Source organism: Bombyx mori, chromosome 10 (genome assembly GCF_030269925.1).
Source record: "Bombyx mori chromosome 10, ASM3026992v2".
NCBI lineage: Eukaryota > Metazoa > Arthropoda > Insecta > Lepidoptera > Bombycidae > Bombyx > Bombyx mori.
Window position 1 is genome coordinate 14,651,926 of NC_085116.1, and position 21,172 is coordinate 14,673,097.

At 38.7% G+C, this 21,172-nt stretch overlaps 1 protein-coding gene across 11 annotated transcripts in view; it reads left to right on the top strand.

Moving 5' to 3' along the window:
- The window catches only part of LOC101742617 (paxillin), an 85,082-nt gene that overhangs the window by 47,997 nt on the left and 15,913 nt on the right, over positions 1 to 21,172 (top strand). For 9 of the 11 annotated variants that reach the window (XM_012693036.3, XM_062670719.1, XM_012693003.4 and 6 more), the window contains 3 exons: positions 6,333 to 6,580; positions 11,000 to 11,237; positions 18,955 to 19,057. In XM_012693036.3, the coding sequence (XP_012548490.1) occupies positions 6,333 to 6,580; positions 11,000 to 11,237; positions 18,955 to 19,057 (589 nt within the window). Of the gene's footprint in view, positions 1 to 611; positions 981 to 6,332; positions 6,581 to 10,999; positions 11,238 to 18,954; positions 19,058 to 21,172 lie in introns of those variants that run through there. The other 2 variants (XM_004921562.4, XM_062670718.1) reach the window with 2 other exon arrangements.

Genomic DNA, 21,172 nt, shown 5'->3' on the forward strand with positions numbered 1-21,172 from the left:
ATAAGGAATTGGTAGAATGTTTGTTGGTTTTGCGTTATTACTGAGGTGAGTACGTAAAGTGTTATGCATTTAAAGGCTGGGCTAGCCGTTGATACTCTGTTGCTCTCTCTCTGTTTTGAGATGTTTTCAAACTACAGTGTCCACTTAACTGCGAAAATATAAATAAAATTAATTTATTTATTATAAAAAAAAAGAACACAATATTCTTAACCTAAAAGTACATGTTATTATCCGCAACATGCTTCGTCAGATTACAAAAATATATATGTAGCTCTGTATTGGATGTTGAAGTCCGTTCAGGAACATAACTCAATTAATTTTCATTGGCTAATTCCAGAACGTCGTATTTGGTGATGCGGAATATTTATATTTTTCCTCTTTCCTTCAAACTATATAACTTTAAATTCGTTTTTGTCCAAAATCTTTCACGAATTTGAATCACGGTCGATTATCGCGACCGATATGTACGAATGTTAATGAGTTTACACAGCGACGTAACCAAAGGATGGACGTAATTATAGCGCTTTAAGCGCTTCAAAGAAAAGGATAAATAAACAAATGCTTATGCGAACAATGTGTTGAGCCTTTCGCGGTTAAGCCGAGAGCGATTTTTGCGTTCCACGGCTGATATGAATCAGTTGTGTTCATGTTGTTCAGTTGTGTATCGCGCCATAAGAGGACGGTCGCTCGCGCTTTTACGAAGTTGGGAGAGATAAATTTAAATATAGAATCTCTAACATTCCAATTAAGTTTTCGGTTTTTCGAATAACATACGATTCGAATCGAAATTTTAAGTTAAAAAAAAACGGTTTTGAGGTGTTTTTTGAAAATTTGTGTGATATCTCGAGAGTGTCAAGATATTATCGAAATGTCGAATACACATTATTTTGTCAACGATGACATGTATAGAAAAGTAGTTAAAACGAGCACGGACACTGAAGCCGAATACGCCGAGGTTTACCAGGCCGTGGAAGGTTTAGGTAAATTAATTAAATATTTTATCACCAGCAACGTGAAAGAAAAAGTTTTAGTAAAAAAAAAAATTATGGTCACGATATATGTTTGTCTCTTTATCTCGTTTAGAGATGTGACCGATAAGGTATATTTTTAGACTTTTCGAGCAACAACTACCACCAGTAGGTACTGTAACCTCGTCTTCCGGTCGTAATAGTATCTTCACTTTCTTTACTAACTTGGGGTAAATTAGTAAACAAAACACTGATTCATATTTTGTTCGTCCTATTCAAAGCTTACCATTAAGGGGTGATTTCAAAGAAGCAACCGATAAATAAAATATAAATATCAAATACAGTCAAACCTGGATAAGCGAGAACTGGATAAGTGAGAAAACTCTATAAGTGAGAGTAATAGCCAGGACCCGTCATTTTAAGCTCCCAAAACCTCTATTAGCGAGAAACAAAAACCTGTGTAAGAGTCATTTTTCCCTCATGGACCTCCGTAAGTGAGACTGCTACTTATCTATACCTCTATAAGCGACAGTCGAGCTTTATTTATTTATATTATTTAGGAGGAACAAATGACAAAACAAATTACAAATTTAACATCTGCTATTTTATGACTCATTCTTAACTTTCGTGGAACTTCCTACCATTGTTTTTGTATTTTTTTCTCGTCAATATTGAACCTATTCTATTTCGTGGAACTAAATAAAATTGTTATTTTATCGCATTATTTTCGACTGGACACGTGTGTCTGAGTACCGTCCTGTTTGTCGGCCTTACTCAATTTATCGTTAATCAATTGCGAATGAAAGTTCTGTTCTGCATCATGTCAAAACGGAAAATTAAAGTACTGTCATTAAGTGATAAACTTAAAATAGTGAATGCGTTTGAATCCGGAAAATCGCGAAATGAAATTCAGAGGGAGCATTAGCGAGAAAATCGGGTTAGTGAGAAACCTCTATAAGCGAGAATGAGATTGTGCTCCCTTGAACTCTCGCTTATCCAGGTTTGACTGTAATTAATTAAATTTTGTGTCCAGCTCACACTTTTTTTTTTCCTACCTAAGCTGGTAGCCTAGAGAGGCTATTCCAGCGTAACCCTAACTAGTAGGTGAGCTCACGGGGCTCAAACCTGACGACGATGCTAACACGAACCCTAGCAAGAGTCGTGCTTCGCAGAATCTACCACCGGATCGGAAACGCGACCCACTGAGAAGATCCGGCGAGAAACTCAGTGGGCTGTGTCTGAGGGTTAATTTACTCGTCGAGCCCTTCGTCGCAAGCGACGGGTTCGACGAAAACGGTGACCGGTGCCTGAAGTACCTAGAAGCACCGTTAGTGGATCGGGAGGATCCGAGATGACGTGACGTGAGTTGGGCGACGTCGACTGCTTTCCATTCTTTCCGCAGGATCGGGAATGACCTCACACAGGGATAAGTGAAAGATCGATTCTCTGTGTAGCGGGCCACTAGCTCTCCAAACGATCATCGATGTTCCAACATCAATTCCGCTGTACACTTTGAGACATAAAGAATAGCGGAAGTACTTCCGTCAAAACGTATTTAAAATACATCTTTGTGACTAAAACACAAGAATCAGTTGGATTGTACAATCACGTAACAAAATGGAAAGTGGAGGATAATGCATAATGGGAACTTATCGCCATCTCTTTCGCACGCTCTCAACTAGAGACGGGGACGTCATGTATCCTTTTTTGTTTTTTGACAGTTACCCCTACCTTCGTGTTTAAAAGGTTTCTCAATAGGTATCTTTCTCACTCATTCATTACTCATCCGGAGCGGATATATCAGATTCTTGCAAATTTCGTCAACTTACCTTTTTGGTAAACTGAACCATTTCAATTAAGGTCACATCTATATTTTGTCGATACTGTGGCCTAATACATTTCATGGACTCTTAAAGGTGGCATGCGAAAGTCAATGAACCCACCGAAAATACAAACTAGTTGTTGGACAAGTCTTGAGGGGTACAAAAGGATTTCGCGATAACCAGGGCTTCGGACGATACGTTTAATTGCGGTTGTACAATGCAAATATGTATATATGTATGTATATTTTTGAAATCCCTCTTGGAATTAAAGAGTATCTCCATTAGTTCGACGGATCTAGAAAATTGGTTGATTGGACATCAGATTCGAATCAAAGGCTGTGTTCGTTTGAGATACTTAAAAATCAATAAATAAATAAATAAATATTTACCAACAGTCACGCCACGTTAACTGATCCCGTGATAAGTTCGTAAAGAACTTGTGTTACAGGTACCAGATAACGGATATAAATGTTACATTTTTATTATACACATACATATATTTAATATACATCCATAATCCTGGAAAAGACATTTATATTTATCATACAAATATCTTCCCTTGGCGGGATTCGAACCCGCGACCTCCTTGTGTAGTGACCATGTCACTTACCACTACACCAGAAGGCCGTAATATAAGCCAATAAGCTCTACATACTTTAATCGCTTACTTCTTCTTTTTCATCGTTCCCTCGCTGCTGAGGATCGCGACCACATGTGACTTTCCTCCATAGTGTTCAGTCATGGGTGTGATAGACCGCATTGTATAAGACTACCACCAACCGCTCTCTTAACCAGATCTGACTGATCGCTTACAATGCAATTGCCAAAATTTCCTTAGAAAATATGTATGTAGTATGTATGTATTAATAATTGTATCTCAAAATAATCATCGTCCATAGAATTCACGCGATTTAACAAAAGCGAGAAACGGAAAATATAATTCTATTATAGTTCCAGATCCTAAATGCCATCCCCTACCTGACTTTCTCTCCAAACATCATGCTCTAGTCATAATTCGTTCGTGTGACCAAATTAGTTATAAAGTATTCGATACATCGGAAATAATTTAATGACAATAAAAAACGCGAGTCTAAACCATAGAAATAAATAGTCTTCATTATATATCTATGATTCGCGGAAACTAAAGGAATCTAGTGCTAAATCGTGTTCTAGGTCAAACAAGGCTATTTTCTATGACCAATCCGCTCTTTAGTCGTAATAAATTCGATCTGGCGTTATAATTGCGTATACTGCTCACGAAGAAGCTGCCTACAAACCGTTATTAAAACAGCAGTTGCGACGCACACTAATTCCATCCAATTAAAACCAGTCGCGTCTAAAATGGATTACATCACCGGATAAAAATGCACATAAATAAATAGATTTTTATTTTTTTTCCCTTAACCGTTAGGTTTTAATTTTAAATCACCAGTAAACACAATAGGTAATATAATGAACATAATTTCCTTTAATCTATAAATCTACTTAGTCTAGCTATAAATACTGTTACAAAGGAAAACAAAAAAAAATCTATGGCAAATACCATTTATTACTTTTACAGTGTGTTAGTTTAATACATAAATTTTCTCTTTTAAATTATCAATTAAGAAATGACCAGTACGTCTCTTATAGGCTGCAAGTCCTAAGTCATCTTTTAAAATACGCGACATGGTTCTAGGTGCTATCTTCATCTCCCGAGATAAAATCTTTTGCTTTCGGACAGGATTTGTTCGAATTCTTTCCCTTACTGCTTTGACCACCTTTTTCGTACGAACACTACGTGGACGGCCAGATCTTTTTCTGTCACAAACAGAGGAGGTCTCATTGCACCTATTAATAGCCCGGTACATAAACATTTTACTAATACCAAGCGTATGGAGAGTTTTAAAAATTTCATTTGGCTCCATACCTACTTTGTGTAATGCAATCACAGCGATTTGGTTCTCTATATCTATATTTTGAGAAAACTCAATGAAATATCATATAAAAATGACAGATTCCAAATTCAAATGTAATATATGTTTATTTTTAATTGTAACAGTATTTATGGCCAGACTAAGTATACCTAAAATATAAATAAAATTGGAGTGTCTGTTTGTAATATTGAAATAACCGCTTTTTACTACTACATGCATATGAATATACCTAGTCAGGTCATAAATTCTGTCACATGTTTAATGTAAAATAATTGAAACAAGTTTATTCATTATGTAACCATTCATATACCAAAATGAACTTAACAAAACATAGATTCTTATGACACTAAAGTTTATTCAAAATGACCTCCGTGATTTTGAATACAGGCCTTCAATCTGCGCGGCCAGTCGTCTATCGCAGCACGAACGAGGTCCATGTCAATATCGGCGGCTGCCTTAATCAAGGATGTCTTGAGTGACTCCAAATTGGGATGAGGCTTTGAGCACGCCTTTTTCTCCAAGTGTTGCCATATCTTGTAATCTAACGGATTCAATTCTGGACTGGAGGAGGGCCAGTCTTCGTGCCGGATGAAGTCGATTTCACGCGCCGCCAGCCAGTCTTGTGTGCTCTTCGCTCTATGAGCTGGTGCCGAATCTTGTTGGAATACCCAGTGCCTGTTATTGAACATGGTATGAGAAACAGGTTCCACAAGGTTCGTCAGGACTGTATTTTGATACACAACTGCATTCGTTTTTACACCTTTCTCACAAAAATGTACCTCTGTTAAGCCCCAATAAGAAACTCCCAACCATACCATGAGCGAGGATGGAAAATGAGGTCGTTGGACACACGGAATACAGTTGCTCGCTTCTTCACTACTGTGTGCGTACACCTTATCATTTTGTTTGTCGTAGCTCTCTTCTACGGTAAAAATTTTTTCATCCGAAAAAAGAATTTCCCGATATTTTTTTCCCGCGTACCGCTTCAACAAAGCGCGGCATCTCTTCAGTCTCAGGTCCATTAGACGAGCATTCAAACGATGTCCTGTTTTTCTTCGATATGCCCGAAGCCCTAAGCCTTTTCACCGTGGTTCTGCTTAACCCCATCTGAAGGGCCAACAGTTTTTGCTTACATTTGGGATGTCTTTGAATTCGCGCCTTCACAGCTTTTATCACTGCTGGAGTCCTAACAGACCGAGGGCGACCACTTCTTGACCTGTCATCTACACTAGAGTCTTCATTGTATCGATTGAGGGTACGATAAACGAATCTTTTGGTTAAATTCAAATTTTTCAGTATGTTAAAAATTTGAATTGGCGCGTAACCGCAACGATGCAACGCAATAACTGCAACACGGTCTTCTTTAAGCGTCCACACTTCATATTTAAAAATGAGTAAAATTCTAAAAGTATACATTTTTATTTTCATGAACAATTCGAAATTCGAATTCAATAAACTTTTTTGTGGCCAGCATTCTAAAAGAAAAGTTTTAACTGTGTGACAGTACTTATGACCTGACTAGTTATATTCAAAGCTTAAATTTTCGTCAAAAACGTGTTTTACATTCACTTTGTAATTTCATATCGTAAACACATTATAAAAATCATAATCCTTTTCAATTCCAGATGCTTTGCTTGCCGACCTCCAGAACTCTATCAACCCTGGCGGCGCCCGAGTCAGCAGCCCCAGCGGCAGGACCACGTCGCCCGGCGGTCGCACCAGTTCCCCGGGCAGAACTGGGTCTCCTCTAGGCAGAGGCACTTCACCGGGCCGTCTCAGCTCGTCAGGCAGCCTGAGTTCCCCCACCTCCACCGGCTACGGATCCATCAATGGATCTAGGAATATTAGCTCGGATTATGCAAAACCTGCTTCGGTGAGTTTAACTTCTTATAAGCCCACAGACGTCCACCGCTGGACATAGGCCTCCCCCAAGCCTCGCCACAAAGACGGGTCCTGCGCTGTCTGCATCCCGCGGATCCCCGTGAACCTCGATAGATCGTCGGTCCATCTTGTGGGAGTCCTACCCACGCTACGTCTTCCGGTACGCGGTCGCCAATCAAGAACTTTCTGGCCCCAACGGCCATCCGTTCTACGAGCAATATGTCCTGCCCACTGCGACTTCAACGTCGCAATCATTTTTGAGTTTAAACTACAATTATTAATAAAGAAGAATTAACATGCGTCAGCCCTTTCTGGAACTAGTCATTGTATTGCTGATAGACGAATGATTAGTAGATTGTTAATGGTTAGAAATCGCTCAAAAAGTAATTCGATTAGCGTTCTCCTAACGTGAACATATAACTGTTGACATGCACTAGCCGTTTCTGGAAACTTCCAGCGTTTTCCTAAAACTATGATATGACCCCTTCATAGTAATGAAAAGAGTCCTAAGTGAGTAGACAACAGCTTGTTTGCGCTCCTGGCATCGCCAGAAACGGTTGACCCTGTAAATGAGATGGGGTGCAAGATTGTCTGGCTGCCACGTTAATTGAAAAGAAAAGAAAAAGTGACACAAGTCAAAAGATCTTGTTTATCTTGATTATAAAATAGGCATGTTTCATCAGATACCGTGCGTGGAGTTTTATCAGCTTTGTTGATCGATTCGTTATGAAACAATTTTGTTGATAAGAAGTCCACGGGGCTTATGTTTTGTGTGCTCAAGATAAGAATCAAATGAAATCGTGCCCTGAATGGATGCTGTTAATTTTTTGTATGATTAAGAAAGTTCATTGTTAACCTGAACACGCCCATTATAAACATACTTTATAAAATTTAAAAAAACCGGTGTCACAGACAACAGTATAGAAAGTTTAATTAATATTTTTATCCTTTTCGACTTACTTGCTAGTGTAACAGTTGGTTAGCGTTCCTGCAGACTTCAGAGCCGAGGGTCGTGGATTCGATTCCCATATTTGGAGAAACATTTGTGTGATGAACATGTTTGTTTTTTCTTTTTCTGGGTGTTCTATGGCGAGTGTTATAAGGAATTCTTTGAGATAGTCCCATCATTTCGTTTTTACCATCGCACTGCCCGCCTCCCGAGTAGAGTTCATCCATACTACTTATTATTTCCATATTATTACATCCATATTACTTAGTACCACTGCGTTTATCCATAGTGCATTTCCAGAGACCTTTTCTGTCACGTACCATCAGACTATGGAATGAACTCACCTTCACAGTGTTCAAACGAAACTTACGGAGAGTACTTAGCGCTAGGCCACGGCTTGGCTGTACCTCTCGCATTGCTACCGTTCATGAGCGACGGTAACCACTCACCATCAGGTAGACCTTGGGCTCGTCTGCCTACAAAGGCAATAAACAAGTGTTATGAGTATATGAGTATGCATACCAGTCTCTGGTTTCCATAGTACAGGAATTCTAGTTTGGGCCCAGGTGGCCATGTGTCTTATCCCCGGCTATGATTATCATTATATCCGGGTATATTTTTTTTTTTTTTTTTTTTTTTTATTGCTTAGATGTGCGGACGAGCTCACAGCCCACCTGGTGTTAAGTGGTTACTGGAGCCCATAGACATCTACAACGTAAATGCGCCACACACCTTGAGATATAGTTCTAAGGTCTCAGTATAGTCACAACGGCTGCCCCACCCTTCAAACCGAAACGCATTACTGCTTCACAGCAGAAATAGGCGGGGCGGTGGTACCTACCTGTGCGGACTCACAAGAGGTCCTACCACCAGTAATTACGCAAATTATAATTTTTGCGGGTTTGATTTTTACTGCACGATGTTATTCCTTCACCGTGGAAGTCAATCGTGAACATTTGTTGAGTACGTATTTCATTAGAAAAATTGGTACCCGCCAGCGAGATTCGAACACCGGTGCATCGCTCGATACGAATGCACCGGACGTCTTATCCTTTAGGCCACGACGACTACTAAAATACTTTGACCAAAGTAATAAAATTCTTGTATTGGCACTTGTCTTCTTTGTTTTGATATGTGTGCAAATGCTTAAGCAAAATCTCACCGCTTAGGGTTGGATTCCCTTACATACATAGAGATCAAGCAAATAATAGCATGTAAGAGAATCGTATAGCTGCGTCAGATTGTTGTTTTGTTCCTCCATCTATTCACTGGTAGCCTAAGAGGCTATTCCAAGATGGCGTCAATGGGTGGAGCTCACGGGCCCAACCTGAGAGAATTTACTAACACGCCCTAGTAAGAGCAGTACTTCGCAAATTTTACCACCGGATCGGAATTGCGATCTACTGGGAAGATCCCGCGAGAAACTCAGTGGGTTGGGTATGGGAAGGGTTGTTTCGTGGTCAGCTAAGCCATTCATATGAGAAAAGGCAGTATTGTTCTCAGTGTGTTATACGAATATACAGAAGAAGACAAGATACATTTACCGCGGTAGTGATAGGGTGTTAAGTATGACCAACTTGCGTATTTCAGCCACTTCAGAGCTGTCTAGTTTGAAGGGTGGGGATTTTGTTACACAATATAAGTAAGATTTCGAACTCACGTCTGAGGATAAGTGGATTCGGTAAACATTTAAGCACGCGGGCCCTTATCTTCTATTGACTGCATTTAATAATAATATTTCCAAACAATTTTGAAAGCGAGGAAGACGTGCTTCTAAAATGGTGACAATAAGGAAATATTGTTTGTGTAGTAACAGAGAGCAACTAGTATGTGTGATAAGGAACAAATGTTGTTGTACGAGTATTTACTTAGTTCAATTAATTATTTGTTTCATTTAAATACACCTTGACATAATATTTTTCAAGGTGGGAACGACATTGACTGAATATACATACACACACTCGTTTGGTTTTAATAGGTATAACAATATGTAACAGCGACGCTGTCCTTACTTATAAATTATATTATGATGATGTTATTACATACGGAACAAGATATTAAAATTAACTGTTGTTGCAGACTGTACCTATAATTTGATTGGTTTTACGAAAATAACGCCATCTGTTATCGTTTTGATACAATCTAGAATTTCTATAAAGTTCCCAAGTTACGATACAGATGGCTCTGTTATTTAAAATAGGGATCCAGTACCAAATTCTTTCATTAATACCTACTGCAGTGAGATGCATGATTTTAAATCTCTTTAGTTATTAATAATAGTTAGAGTATAGGTATAGTATAATGGTCATTATTGAATACCGAATATTAAAAAGCTTTTTTGTATTTCAATGAGGAGTTTGTTGCATTGTTTGATTTATCGACTCATGCGCTATCTGTAGTGCGTGTAGCGGGTCATGCACTTACCTGGTGTTAAGTGGTTACCGGTATTCATACCCAGTTTAACCGGCACCATCTAGGCGGGCTTCGGACAGTCTGCCGACCGAGAGGGCTAGTGGTCGTGACGCCAGTCCGGCGTCCCGAGGGGGAGGGTGATGGGAGAGATGTGCTCCGCACTAAACGTTTCACTTTTCCCCCTTTGCCTTTTCATGAGTTCTGTCTCATGCGAGGTTTGGTTGGTTGGTTGGTGTTGGTTGTTGAGCGACAGGAGGTTTTAGTCAGTTCGACTCCGACTCCGACGACTCCGATTTCCTCCTGATAAAAAAAAAACCGGTATTCATAGACTATATAATAGGAATGACTCCACTAACACCATATTATAGTCTAAAATCTATAATCTCTTCGAAGTCTTCCTAGCCTAAAGTATAAGACGTCCGGTGCATTCGTATCGAGCGATGCAACGGTATTCGAATCCCAGGCGGGTACCTACCAATTTTTCTAATGAAATACGTACTTAACAAACGTTCACGATTAACTACCACGGTGAAAAAATAATATTGTGTAATTAAAATCAAACCCGCAATATTATAATTTGCGTAATTACTGGTGGTAGGACCTCTGGTGAGTCCGCACGGGTAAATACCACCGCCCCGCCTATTTCTGCCGTGAAGCAGTAATGCGTTTCGGTTTGAAGAGTGGGGCAGCCGTTGTAACTATACTGAGATCTTAAAACCCATATCTCAATGTGGGTGGCGCATTTACGGTGTAGACGTCTATGGGCTCCGGTATCCGCTAAACACCAGGTGGGCTGTGAGCTCGTCCAGCCATCTGTGCAATAAAAAATAAAAAACTGTTCCAACTCTTCAAACTATAACGCATGACAGCTTCGAAGAACGAATAAGCGGGGCGGTGGTACCTACCTACTCGTACAGCCTAAAAAAATCGATCTATCACTAGCAATTACGCAAATAAAATATTTTGCACGTTTGATTTTTATGAAACCTTGCAAAATGTTAAAATTTTAAAAACTACTCAAGTTTTTATAAGTTCGTCCTTTGTCCACAGCCAACTTACCAAAACACAAGCTCATTCCACTCAGAGAAGATGACTCCGCACAAATATACGAGTACCGTCCAAAGCAACTACAGTACCCACACGCCCGGTTACAACGTGGGACAATCGCCAGGCTACGGCAGGACCGGTGGTCGAGGGAACCTGAGCGAGCTGGACACCCTACTCGACGACTTGAGCAGTGCCCGCTACGGGAATTACGCAGAAAAAACTTCGTTCACCGAAAGATCTGGTGAGTTTTGTTTTTATATTACCGAGTATGTGCTTAACAAACTATTGCCATTGTTTTCCCAATATACCTTAGGCATAGTGGTGGTCGGTAACCTTGTCAACCAAGAGAGTCAAATATAGATAATATACCTATTCGAAATTTATTCAAAGAGACAATTTTTTTTAGATAATAATATGGCGGAGTGAAAGGCTGTTTGGTTTAAGAGACATTTCGCTTAATACGCGACTTTGATCTTTGTATTAAAGTTGCGTTTTATTTGGTACTAGCCGTACTCGCCCGTTTCGCTGGGCATTTAAAATTAACATTATTATTTATTGTCATTATTATTATTAAGGAGTCCAACACTCATATAAATATTAGCTTATCCTTTAAATTCATGTATTTTCTATATGGATACCAAGTTTCCAGTCAATCGGATGCTTGTTTCAGTAGTTATAACGGAACATCCGTAAAAAACCACTGTAGATTTATATACTAAGTATAAAAAGTATAGATTCGCATCAACAGTTCAGTTCACAACAGAGACATGTGATTCGTAGAAAGGAGATGCAAATGACTAGGAGATGTATGGTAGTGCAAGGTAGAGAGGGAAGAGGTCGACCTCTTTTGAGTCCGCACAGATAGGTACCACTTCCCCGCCTATTTCTGCCGTGAAGCAATAATGCGTTTCGGTTTGAAGGGCGGGGCAACCGTTGTAACTATACTTGAGACCTTAGAACTTATATCTCAAGGTGGGTGGCGTATTTACGTTGTAGATGTCTATGGGCTCTGGTAACCACTTACCACCACGTGGGCTGTGAGCTCGTCCACCAAACTAAGGAAAAAAAGTATTTATCTACACCGGACATATCCTTAATACTTCAAAAGCTTTCAGAAACAGACCCAGTGATATTCCTTGTTATCAATCAAATTCAGACATTTAATTCAGTATGTTATCAAAAACAATTTGTTAACTTCAAACATCCGTTTAGTTTGATATATCGTTATTATTTTGTACCTGCTTATGGATTAGTAATAGAATTCGGTAACGTAATTTTCTAATGTTCATAGGCGCATGTGAACTAAATTCCGTGGACTATATAGTTAGTCATGTACGATTTTTTTGTTGATATAAAAATCGCTTCGATATTTTCTATAGATCTGAAAGGATAAGAGGCTTCCACGGGTTGATAATGAAAATAAAATAAAGTCAAACGTGTATGAATAAAAACGTCCCACATTTTTGTGTCGCTAATATTATAATTATTGCGTTTCGTCCGTAAAAAAATTAACTTCATAAAGAAGTTTCACTACAAAATAATAATTTGAAAATTGGTACAGCAGATCATGGCGAATGAGTTGACTGTTACAATTAAATTTTTATTATATTTTAATTTTAGCTTAAGTAACTATACAGTTTCGTATACTGTGCGTCTAGTTCGTGCCGTGACTCCCTGACTTCCTGAATTCTAGCACTAATTGTTGCCGTGTATCCTCATGCATCATGCTGACTCGGTTGAGGGCTTGCGGCGAAGAAGGGGAAAGTTGTTGTCATACGTTATTGGTTACTCATCACCTCACCTGACTCATCACCTGATACAATTCTATGATAGAAAAACCTATAAACAATGAATGAATAAATGAATTTAAAAATCGAGAAGCATAAGAATTTTAAATCAAATACGAACCGTCCTCTTAAATATGAAGACGGGAAAAAAACACTCAGAATACATAAGTCATGGTTACGTTGCGAGGAAAAAGGGTGACGATCTCCAAAAACTATCATCGCCGATAAAGTGGAAGGAGAGGGACCTAGTCCGATCGTAGTCCCATGCCCTGGTCCAATTAAATTAAGACTACATTGGACTCCAGCATCAGTGTCGTTATCCACTGCGCAGGGCACAGGGAGGAATAGAGGAACATAGGTCAAATAAGTGCTCAGTGAAAGTAATGGCCCTTAGAATTGGGGAACGCGATGAAAGAACGAGAACGCTGTGGCGTTTAAAAATGCACCTTTTTTTAAGATGCGTGAGCCGGAACGCACCAAAGGAAAAAAAAAGAAGATTGTCTGTGACATGATGGTATTTTACCGCCAAATAAGACGAAGCAATAAAAAGTGTTATAACTGTGTAAACCGCTGCAAAAATAAAGCTCGTATTGTTTCGATTGTGGTGTTAATTACAAGTTGATCCAAAAACGGGACTTTCACGTGAAATAAAGGAAGGGACTCTATCCGGAGCGCCTCAACGCGTTATAAGAAAAACTTTTTTCTTGTAATATGCTTGTAATGTGCACGGTGATTGTTTTTCGATGTATTGCTTGGAAATCTAGGAAATAATAATAAAACTAAAGGAGAGAAGTCTTTTTTATAAATCACGTTTTTTCTTAAAAATTAGTTTAGTGTTAAATAATTTGGTAAAAGTACGTTTATGGTTTAATTTCGCGTTTTTTTGACATTACATACTATATTATTTCTCGAATTATTTACAATTTCAGTGATTACGGATAATTGTAAATTATTTTCGATAAAGGCCAGTAGTCAATATATCAACAAAACAAAAGGAATAGAAATTTTAAAAAAAACGCGCCATTTAAATACAATAAAACGAATGTGTTCGCTAACGGATAATTTGAAATAATCACTAAAAAAGTTAAACGAAACATTTACAGTTGCAGAAAGAGATCCGAAAACGCCGGTGTCGGCAAGGTCGATCGTTTCCTCCCTAATCTACAGAAATAGAACGGCGTCACGGGCGATTTCGTCTCCTATACAGTTCGCAACTACTTTCTCGTTTTGTGAAACTAACTCACACATTTTCGTGCCCCAAATACTGTGCATCCATAAAGCGTGTTTAGCTCCTCCTTTTTATGAGCATTAGGAGGATTAGGATCAAACATCCTTTCTACTTGTGGTAGGATCTCTTGTGAGTCCGCGCGGGTAAGTACCACCACCCCGCCTATTTCTGCCGTAAGCGTTTCGGTTTGAAGGGTGGGGCAGCCGTTGTAACTACATTTGAGACCTTAGAACTTATATCTCAAGGTGGGTGGCGTATTTACGTTGTAGATGTCTATGGGCTCCCGTAACCAGTTACCAAGTGGGCTGTGAGATCGTCCACCTATCTATGCAATAAAAAAAAATAAAAAAAAATCTGAAAAAGGCTCTCTTCCATCTGCCGGGAACGTGTTATGAGCTTCTTCGGACACATCATGCGGTCTCCCAGACATGAATAATAGAGAAGCTCATAATTGCGGGTCGCATAGAGTGCAAGCGCGCTGTTGGCAGAACACCAGCCAGATGGTCAGATCTAGTAAGAGATGCACTTTGTGGTAGTCTGTACCATACGGCCCTTGCCACCCATTATCGAACACAGTGGAAGAACGTCACATGTGGTCGCGGTCCTCAGCAGTGGGAGAACGATATAGAAGATAAAGCGTGTATACAAATTAGATAAAGATAATTAGTCGGTTTTATTTGAATTTTACGTTAGACGTCTTATTTTCGTAGCTCACTTGGTGTTTTTTTTTTTAATTATTTTGATTAGCATAAACTCAGCTCAGGTCATATTCTATTATGGCATTAGAATTTCGAAATCGTAGCTGCACAGATAACACTAAATTGCGCAATTCTGTAGAGAATAGACAAACTCACAGTAATGATTTGAGTGTAGTCTGATTCTTGGTATTTTCTTCAGACTTTCTCTATGTGAAAACGGCTTTCTGCGAGAGACACTTTTAACCATAAAACCGCCTGTTGTACTTACAATACATGTCTGTTGACTTATTCTCAATGTTATTTATGTTTTGGTGTGCATGCTTTTTGTAACAATATTTTATTTAGCTTTATCCGCTAGTCTGCAATCTCTATTTCAATTGAAACCTGTCTTTGTCTAAATCGTGTAAATTTATAGTTGCATTCGCGGTGAATGCGTCTATAAATATTATAATCTATTTTAAAACAACCTGCTTCAGTACAATAACGAACGTTTACCACAACGCCGATCAAATTAATAGCTTTTCAAAAATAAGTACTCAACCGTATCTCTAATATTGCGTATGGTCATGTATTTTCTCTCTCGTGTTTCAATATTAAAGCGTAATTAGTTGTAAATGTAAATCAAGCGAATAATCTTGTAACAGCTGTACCGTGTCCGTGAAGTTTAAAATTATGGAGAACTGACAGTCCGTTGGCAGATCGGTGACAGTGGTGACAATTTATATTTAGACATATGACTTTGAATCGGGCACATTGATGTTGTGTTTTATGGAAACAAATGCTTTCTTTAAACTAAAACTTTTATGACAATTGAAATTATCTTAGTTTCTGTACTGTTTACCAGATTTTATTTCTGTAACATTATTCTTTAGTGGCTTCTTCTTTATAATAATCGTGGTTGTTTTATGTGGCATTGGTGGATGCAGATTTCATGAGTCATTTGCAATGTCCCACTATCTCCTCCTACCCGAGGCCATTCTGCTGTGTTCATTTAAGGGACCTTCCCACCGAAGCCATGATCTGGTCGGTCCACTACCAGAGTGTTCTTACGCGCGGTCTCTCTCCAACCTTCCTTGCTGTAAGATAAGTTAGAAGGGTGCGAATTTGATGACTTGCAATGTCCCGTCATCTCATCCTGCTGCAGGTCATTCTGCTGCGTTCATTTAAGGGACCTGCCACTGTAACTTTGGTTTTTTTTTATTGCTTAGATGGGTGGACGAGCTCACAGCCCACCTGGTGTTAACAGGTTACTGAAGCCCATGGACATCTACAACGTAAATGCGCCACCCACCTTGAGATATAAGTTCTAAGATCTCAGTATAGTTACAATCTGATGACCTGGTCGGTCCACTATAAGAGCGTGGTCTCGCGCGGTCTGCCCTCCAACCTTCCTTGCTGTCAAATAAATTGACCGAAATGAAACCACGCGATCGTATTTCCTTAATTTTTCAATAAACAAAAATAAAATGATTTCAATTTGAAACGACTAATATCGTTTTCTAATTAAACATAGACCTTTTTTTCTTTTCTTTTTTTTGCCATTGTAGGCAGACGATCACACGGCCCACCTGATGATGAGTGGTTACCGTCGTCCATGGATTTCAGCAATGCCAGGGGCAGAGCCAAGTCGCCGCCTACAATATCCTTTGTAATGAACTCTTCGCTGTTCCTTCAGCATTGTGAAGCAATGTGTATTTATTAGTATTTAAGGATTTTCAGCTGCCGCTTGCCCGTTACTGTAAACAATTTTGAACCTTGAATCCCCAGAGGAAGGTACTATTATCCCACGTACCTATATCTGCCGAGAATCAGTCATCTAGATACCATGATAGCTTTCGCGCATTCTAATCTGAGGCCCGGCATAGCCATTAAGCACCGGATCAGTCATAATCTCGTGTGCGTGCTTCCAGCAATAAATAAATATGAACGGTAAAATTTTATACGAAGGCAACCGTTATTTAAATTACATTCGGTATATTTATGATATTCGATTTTTCCGCGTTCGTATGTCGGATAATAAATCTGGAGAAGAAGAGACCGCGGGCTTCAATGTGTGTATGTAGTTGTAACATTAAAATGTCAAGTGTCGTGCTAACATTGAACCGGTGCCAGGAACAGGGAAATATCTCATGTACCTATTGCCTCGTTTATCATAATGTGTTCTTGTGTTGTCTAAACAGCTAAACACTTGTCTAAAGTCAGACGGGGTAATAGAAGAAAAAAAAAATGCGGCACACCTTTCAAAATTATCGCGCTAAGGTTATTGTTTAACCCATGCAAAGTTGTACTGAACTTTTTTTTTAATTACGATATTGGTTTTAGGTCTAACGTTAATTCAAATATCAGTAATCAGAGGAAACAGCGATCTATGATTATCCGAAGATATTTTTTTGCTCAGTTACAGCAATCTAAATCGCGGTCATATCTCAAACTCAAATTTATTTCATCAGTATTAACTTCAAAACCATTATTTATACTATATTTGGACGACATGTTTCAAGGTAGATGGTCGTATTGATGTTTTTATCGATATCTATGGACTGGTAATATCTACTAGTGCTTGGTCTTGTGAGTCCACACGGGTAGATACCACTACTCCGCCTATTTCTGCCGTGAAGCGTTTACGCGTTTCGGTTTTAAGAGTGGGATAACCATTGTATTAACAGTGGGACTTACAACTCATGTCTCATGTCTCGAGAACAATATTAAAACCACTTAACACCAAGTAGGCCGTGAGCTCGTACACCCATCTAATCTGTATATAAAAAACTGGTAACTATTTAAAACCGTGTAGATTGGGAGCTGGTTCACCCATATCAATATGATAAACAAAATCCTAATACATTTGAAATCGCCGGATAATATATCTGGTACAAATGTGTAGCTTTCTTCTTGCATCTTTTTTTTTAATTTTTTTTATTGCTTAGATGGGTGGACGAGCTCACAGCCCACCTGGTGTTAAGTGGTTACTGGAGCCCATAGACGTCCACAACGTAAATGCGCCACCCACCTTGTGATATAAGTTCTAAGGTCTCAGTATAGTTATAACGGCTGCCCCACCCTTCAAACCGAAATGCATTACTGCTTCACGGCAGAAATAGGCAGGGCGGTGGTACCCACCCGCGCGGACTCACAATAGGTCCTACCACCAGGTATCTGTCACGTATGCAGCTTGAAATTACTGATCATTTACTGCGCTCGAAATTCATGAGTGCAAAACAACACGGCGACACAGCATCGGTTTTGGCTGGGCTTCTAATTGTTAATTAGTTTCGTACGTACGTTTTGAATAGAACGGTAATTGGCATGAAGTGAAATGTGTTGAGACGCATTCCGGTGAGAACTTAACAGTTCCGAATTGTATGGACAATAATGGAAAACTATATGTTCTAAATTTCACCTGCTTATACGAATTTTCGAGAATATCATTTCTGGCTTCATTATTGTGTTGTTGTTACATATACATTGAGAGGGAAAAAATAAAACAAAATATTATTTAGCAAAAAATTTAAAAAAAAAAGCGACTAAAATGTTAATATCATCAATGTAGTGGAAGTAGATAGAATATCCATTATTAAACATAACACACAAACTAGCGGTCAGATTTTGATAAAACTTAAACGGGACCACACGAGAAGCAGCTACTTTGAAATAAAAACATAAAAGGAATCAACAAAATCAGTTTACTTAGGTAAAGTTCTGACGCACAAAAAAAGTGAGAGACTTCGAATGGATCCCAGTTCGAAGTTCCTTTTCCTATATATATTTTTAGTTTGTAGTAAGTAATAATTAAATAATAAAATAAGGAGTCTTAAAATGTGACTAAATGTAAATACATTTCTTTTTTAAACATAAACTTCTCAAATATTAATCAAAAAAAATTAATCACTCTTTTTTATTATTTAATATCTTGTTTGCATCAATAATCCTCAATACTGAGGGTCATGGTCTCCTCTAATAACTTTCTCCTGCTCCTGGATTATCCAGCGCCACTCCTGCCTATCCTCGGCTGTGTGGATAGCAACGTGGACTGTGGAAACAGCGTTTTGTTGGCACCATCCTGCACATTACTACATAACCCGTTCCGATTGGTGAGGGGGGGGGGGGGTTCTGAGTGGTTATCGGTATTCGCGTTTTGATATCCCCGCCATCTGTTTCTATTAAACACTAGGTGGTCTGTAAGTTCACCCAACCGTCTACGTCAAAAAAAGTTTAATAATGATATCGTCATTCTTTTCCGTACAGTAAATGACAGCTACGGGCGCAGTAACGGAGCCATCAGTCCGGCGTCAGCGAGGCCCACGGTCGACTCCTTGCTGGATCAATTAAGCGCGGAAATACCTAATGGGTGAGTGACACGAATATAAACAAAATTTTGCTTTTTAAATACTGATTTAGCACTGATCTACATAATACTCGTAATACGTGAAGCAAAAACTTTGTACCCCTTTTTACGAAAATTGCGCTGACGGAGGAGTATCAAATTTTCCACACTTATAGAGAATATAGAGGAGTGCATAATGTATTTTTTTTTAATTATGGTTAAAAAATATATTACATAAATAAATAAAACATTGCACACACTACCATGTATTTTACACAACACATATATACTCTTTGTTTATTGTCTAACTTTTGTTATTGTTTAAAATCTGTAGTCAAATTGAGAACAGATTAAAATTGTTTGTCTTTAATATTATTTGTCTATAGTGTAGTCTTGGCGATTTTCGACTAGTGTGGGACCACTAGTTATTATTAATATCGTAAGTCTGGAAATTTCAGCAAATAGCAGATATGATTAAAGACATTTCACATCTGAAGTTTATTTTATTCGTTTTACAATCACAGACTTTTCAAGTACTTTACAGCTTTCAGCGTTACCATTAATCTTCTTCTTTCTTTTATTACAATATGTAAGATTGCCGATTTTATCTAAGCGTCCTGTTTTATTATCGAGCGTCTCTCTGGCATCTAGACAACTAAAAAAAAACTATGACCATTTTGTTTTGTTTCGATTGTCAAGATAAGAATTAGAAAGAGATAGAGATTTAATTTAAATGATTCGAAAAGAGCTGTACCATTATTGTGTGTATTGAAGAGAACCAGGTTCGTATACTCGTCGCCTCAGAATAACAGTTACTATGATTTTCACTAACTACTGTAAAAATGATTATAAAATATGATAACCAATATCGGACTAAAGCATAATCAAGAAAGTAATTCACATTATTTACTAAGACGTTTAATCGGGCCACTTGCTACCTGTATGTTTTTTTATGCTGATAGCCTTGAGAGGCTATTTTAGCTTCACCCTAACGTTTGTAGGTGAGCTCGCGGGGCTCAAATCGGAGAGTTGCTAACACTGACCCTAGCAAGAGCCGTGCTTCTACCACCGGATCGGAAACGCGACCCCCTGAGAAGATCCGGCGAGAAACTCAGTGGGCTGTGTCTATGGGTTAATTCGCTTGTCGAGAGTCTCGATCGCTTAAAAGTTAACTCAAATTTGTATGGATTTGTAACAGCGCCCCTAGCGGCAAACTAAGGGAAGCTAAGCCACTAAGCACCCTGGTGTTAATTGGTTATTGCAATTCAAAGGCGTCGCCTAATTGAACCCCGCCCGCAAACAATCGTGATTCTTGTAACGCGCGTTTACCAACATTACTATGAATACAAGGAATATATCTTCATTTTGAAATTTGTTCGTGAGTAAACTACATTTGAAGAGTGTTTATGTCATTTCGGTACTCTACGAAGACGAAGGTGCTTGATCGCGGGCCTACCAATGAAATTTTCTTTTCTCGAAATACGATCATTCTCTAAAAAGGAGAGAGAAATGTATCTAAAAAAAAAATTACAACAAAAACACGATAGTAACATAACCTCGCGAACACTTCAACGTTGTTTTTCTCGTACGATCGAAACGAAGCCTCAGTTTCACGCAATCTTTAGATCTACATTACGAACGTAAATAACGTCTTTTGATCTCGTAAACGTATCTCGGAGATGTGTTAGTTTATTGTAACGTTGCGCCATCGCGCGGATGTCTTTTACGATGATGCTGTAATAAAACTGCAACAACCTTGTTCGGTTTGTTGATGTGGTCGATCGAATCGTGTCAATGGAAGGACTCTATAAATATATTTACGACTAGCGACCGGCCCTCGCTTCGCTTCGGAAACATTAAAACACACATGAAACCAAAAAAAAATAATTAAAAAAGTAGCCTATGTTCATCAGGGACAATGTCGGCTTCTAATGGAAAAAGAATTCTTCAAATCGGTCCAGTAGTTTCGGAGCCTATTCGAAACAAACAAACAAACAAATCTTTCCTCTTTATAATATTAGTATAGACTGGCCGTACTCGTCCGCTTCGTTGGACATTTAAAATTAATATTATTATTTATTGTCATTATTATTAGGGAGTCCAACAGTCAAATAAGTATTAGCCTATCCATTAAGTACA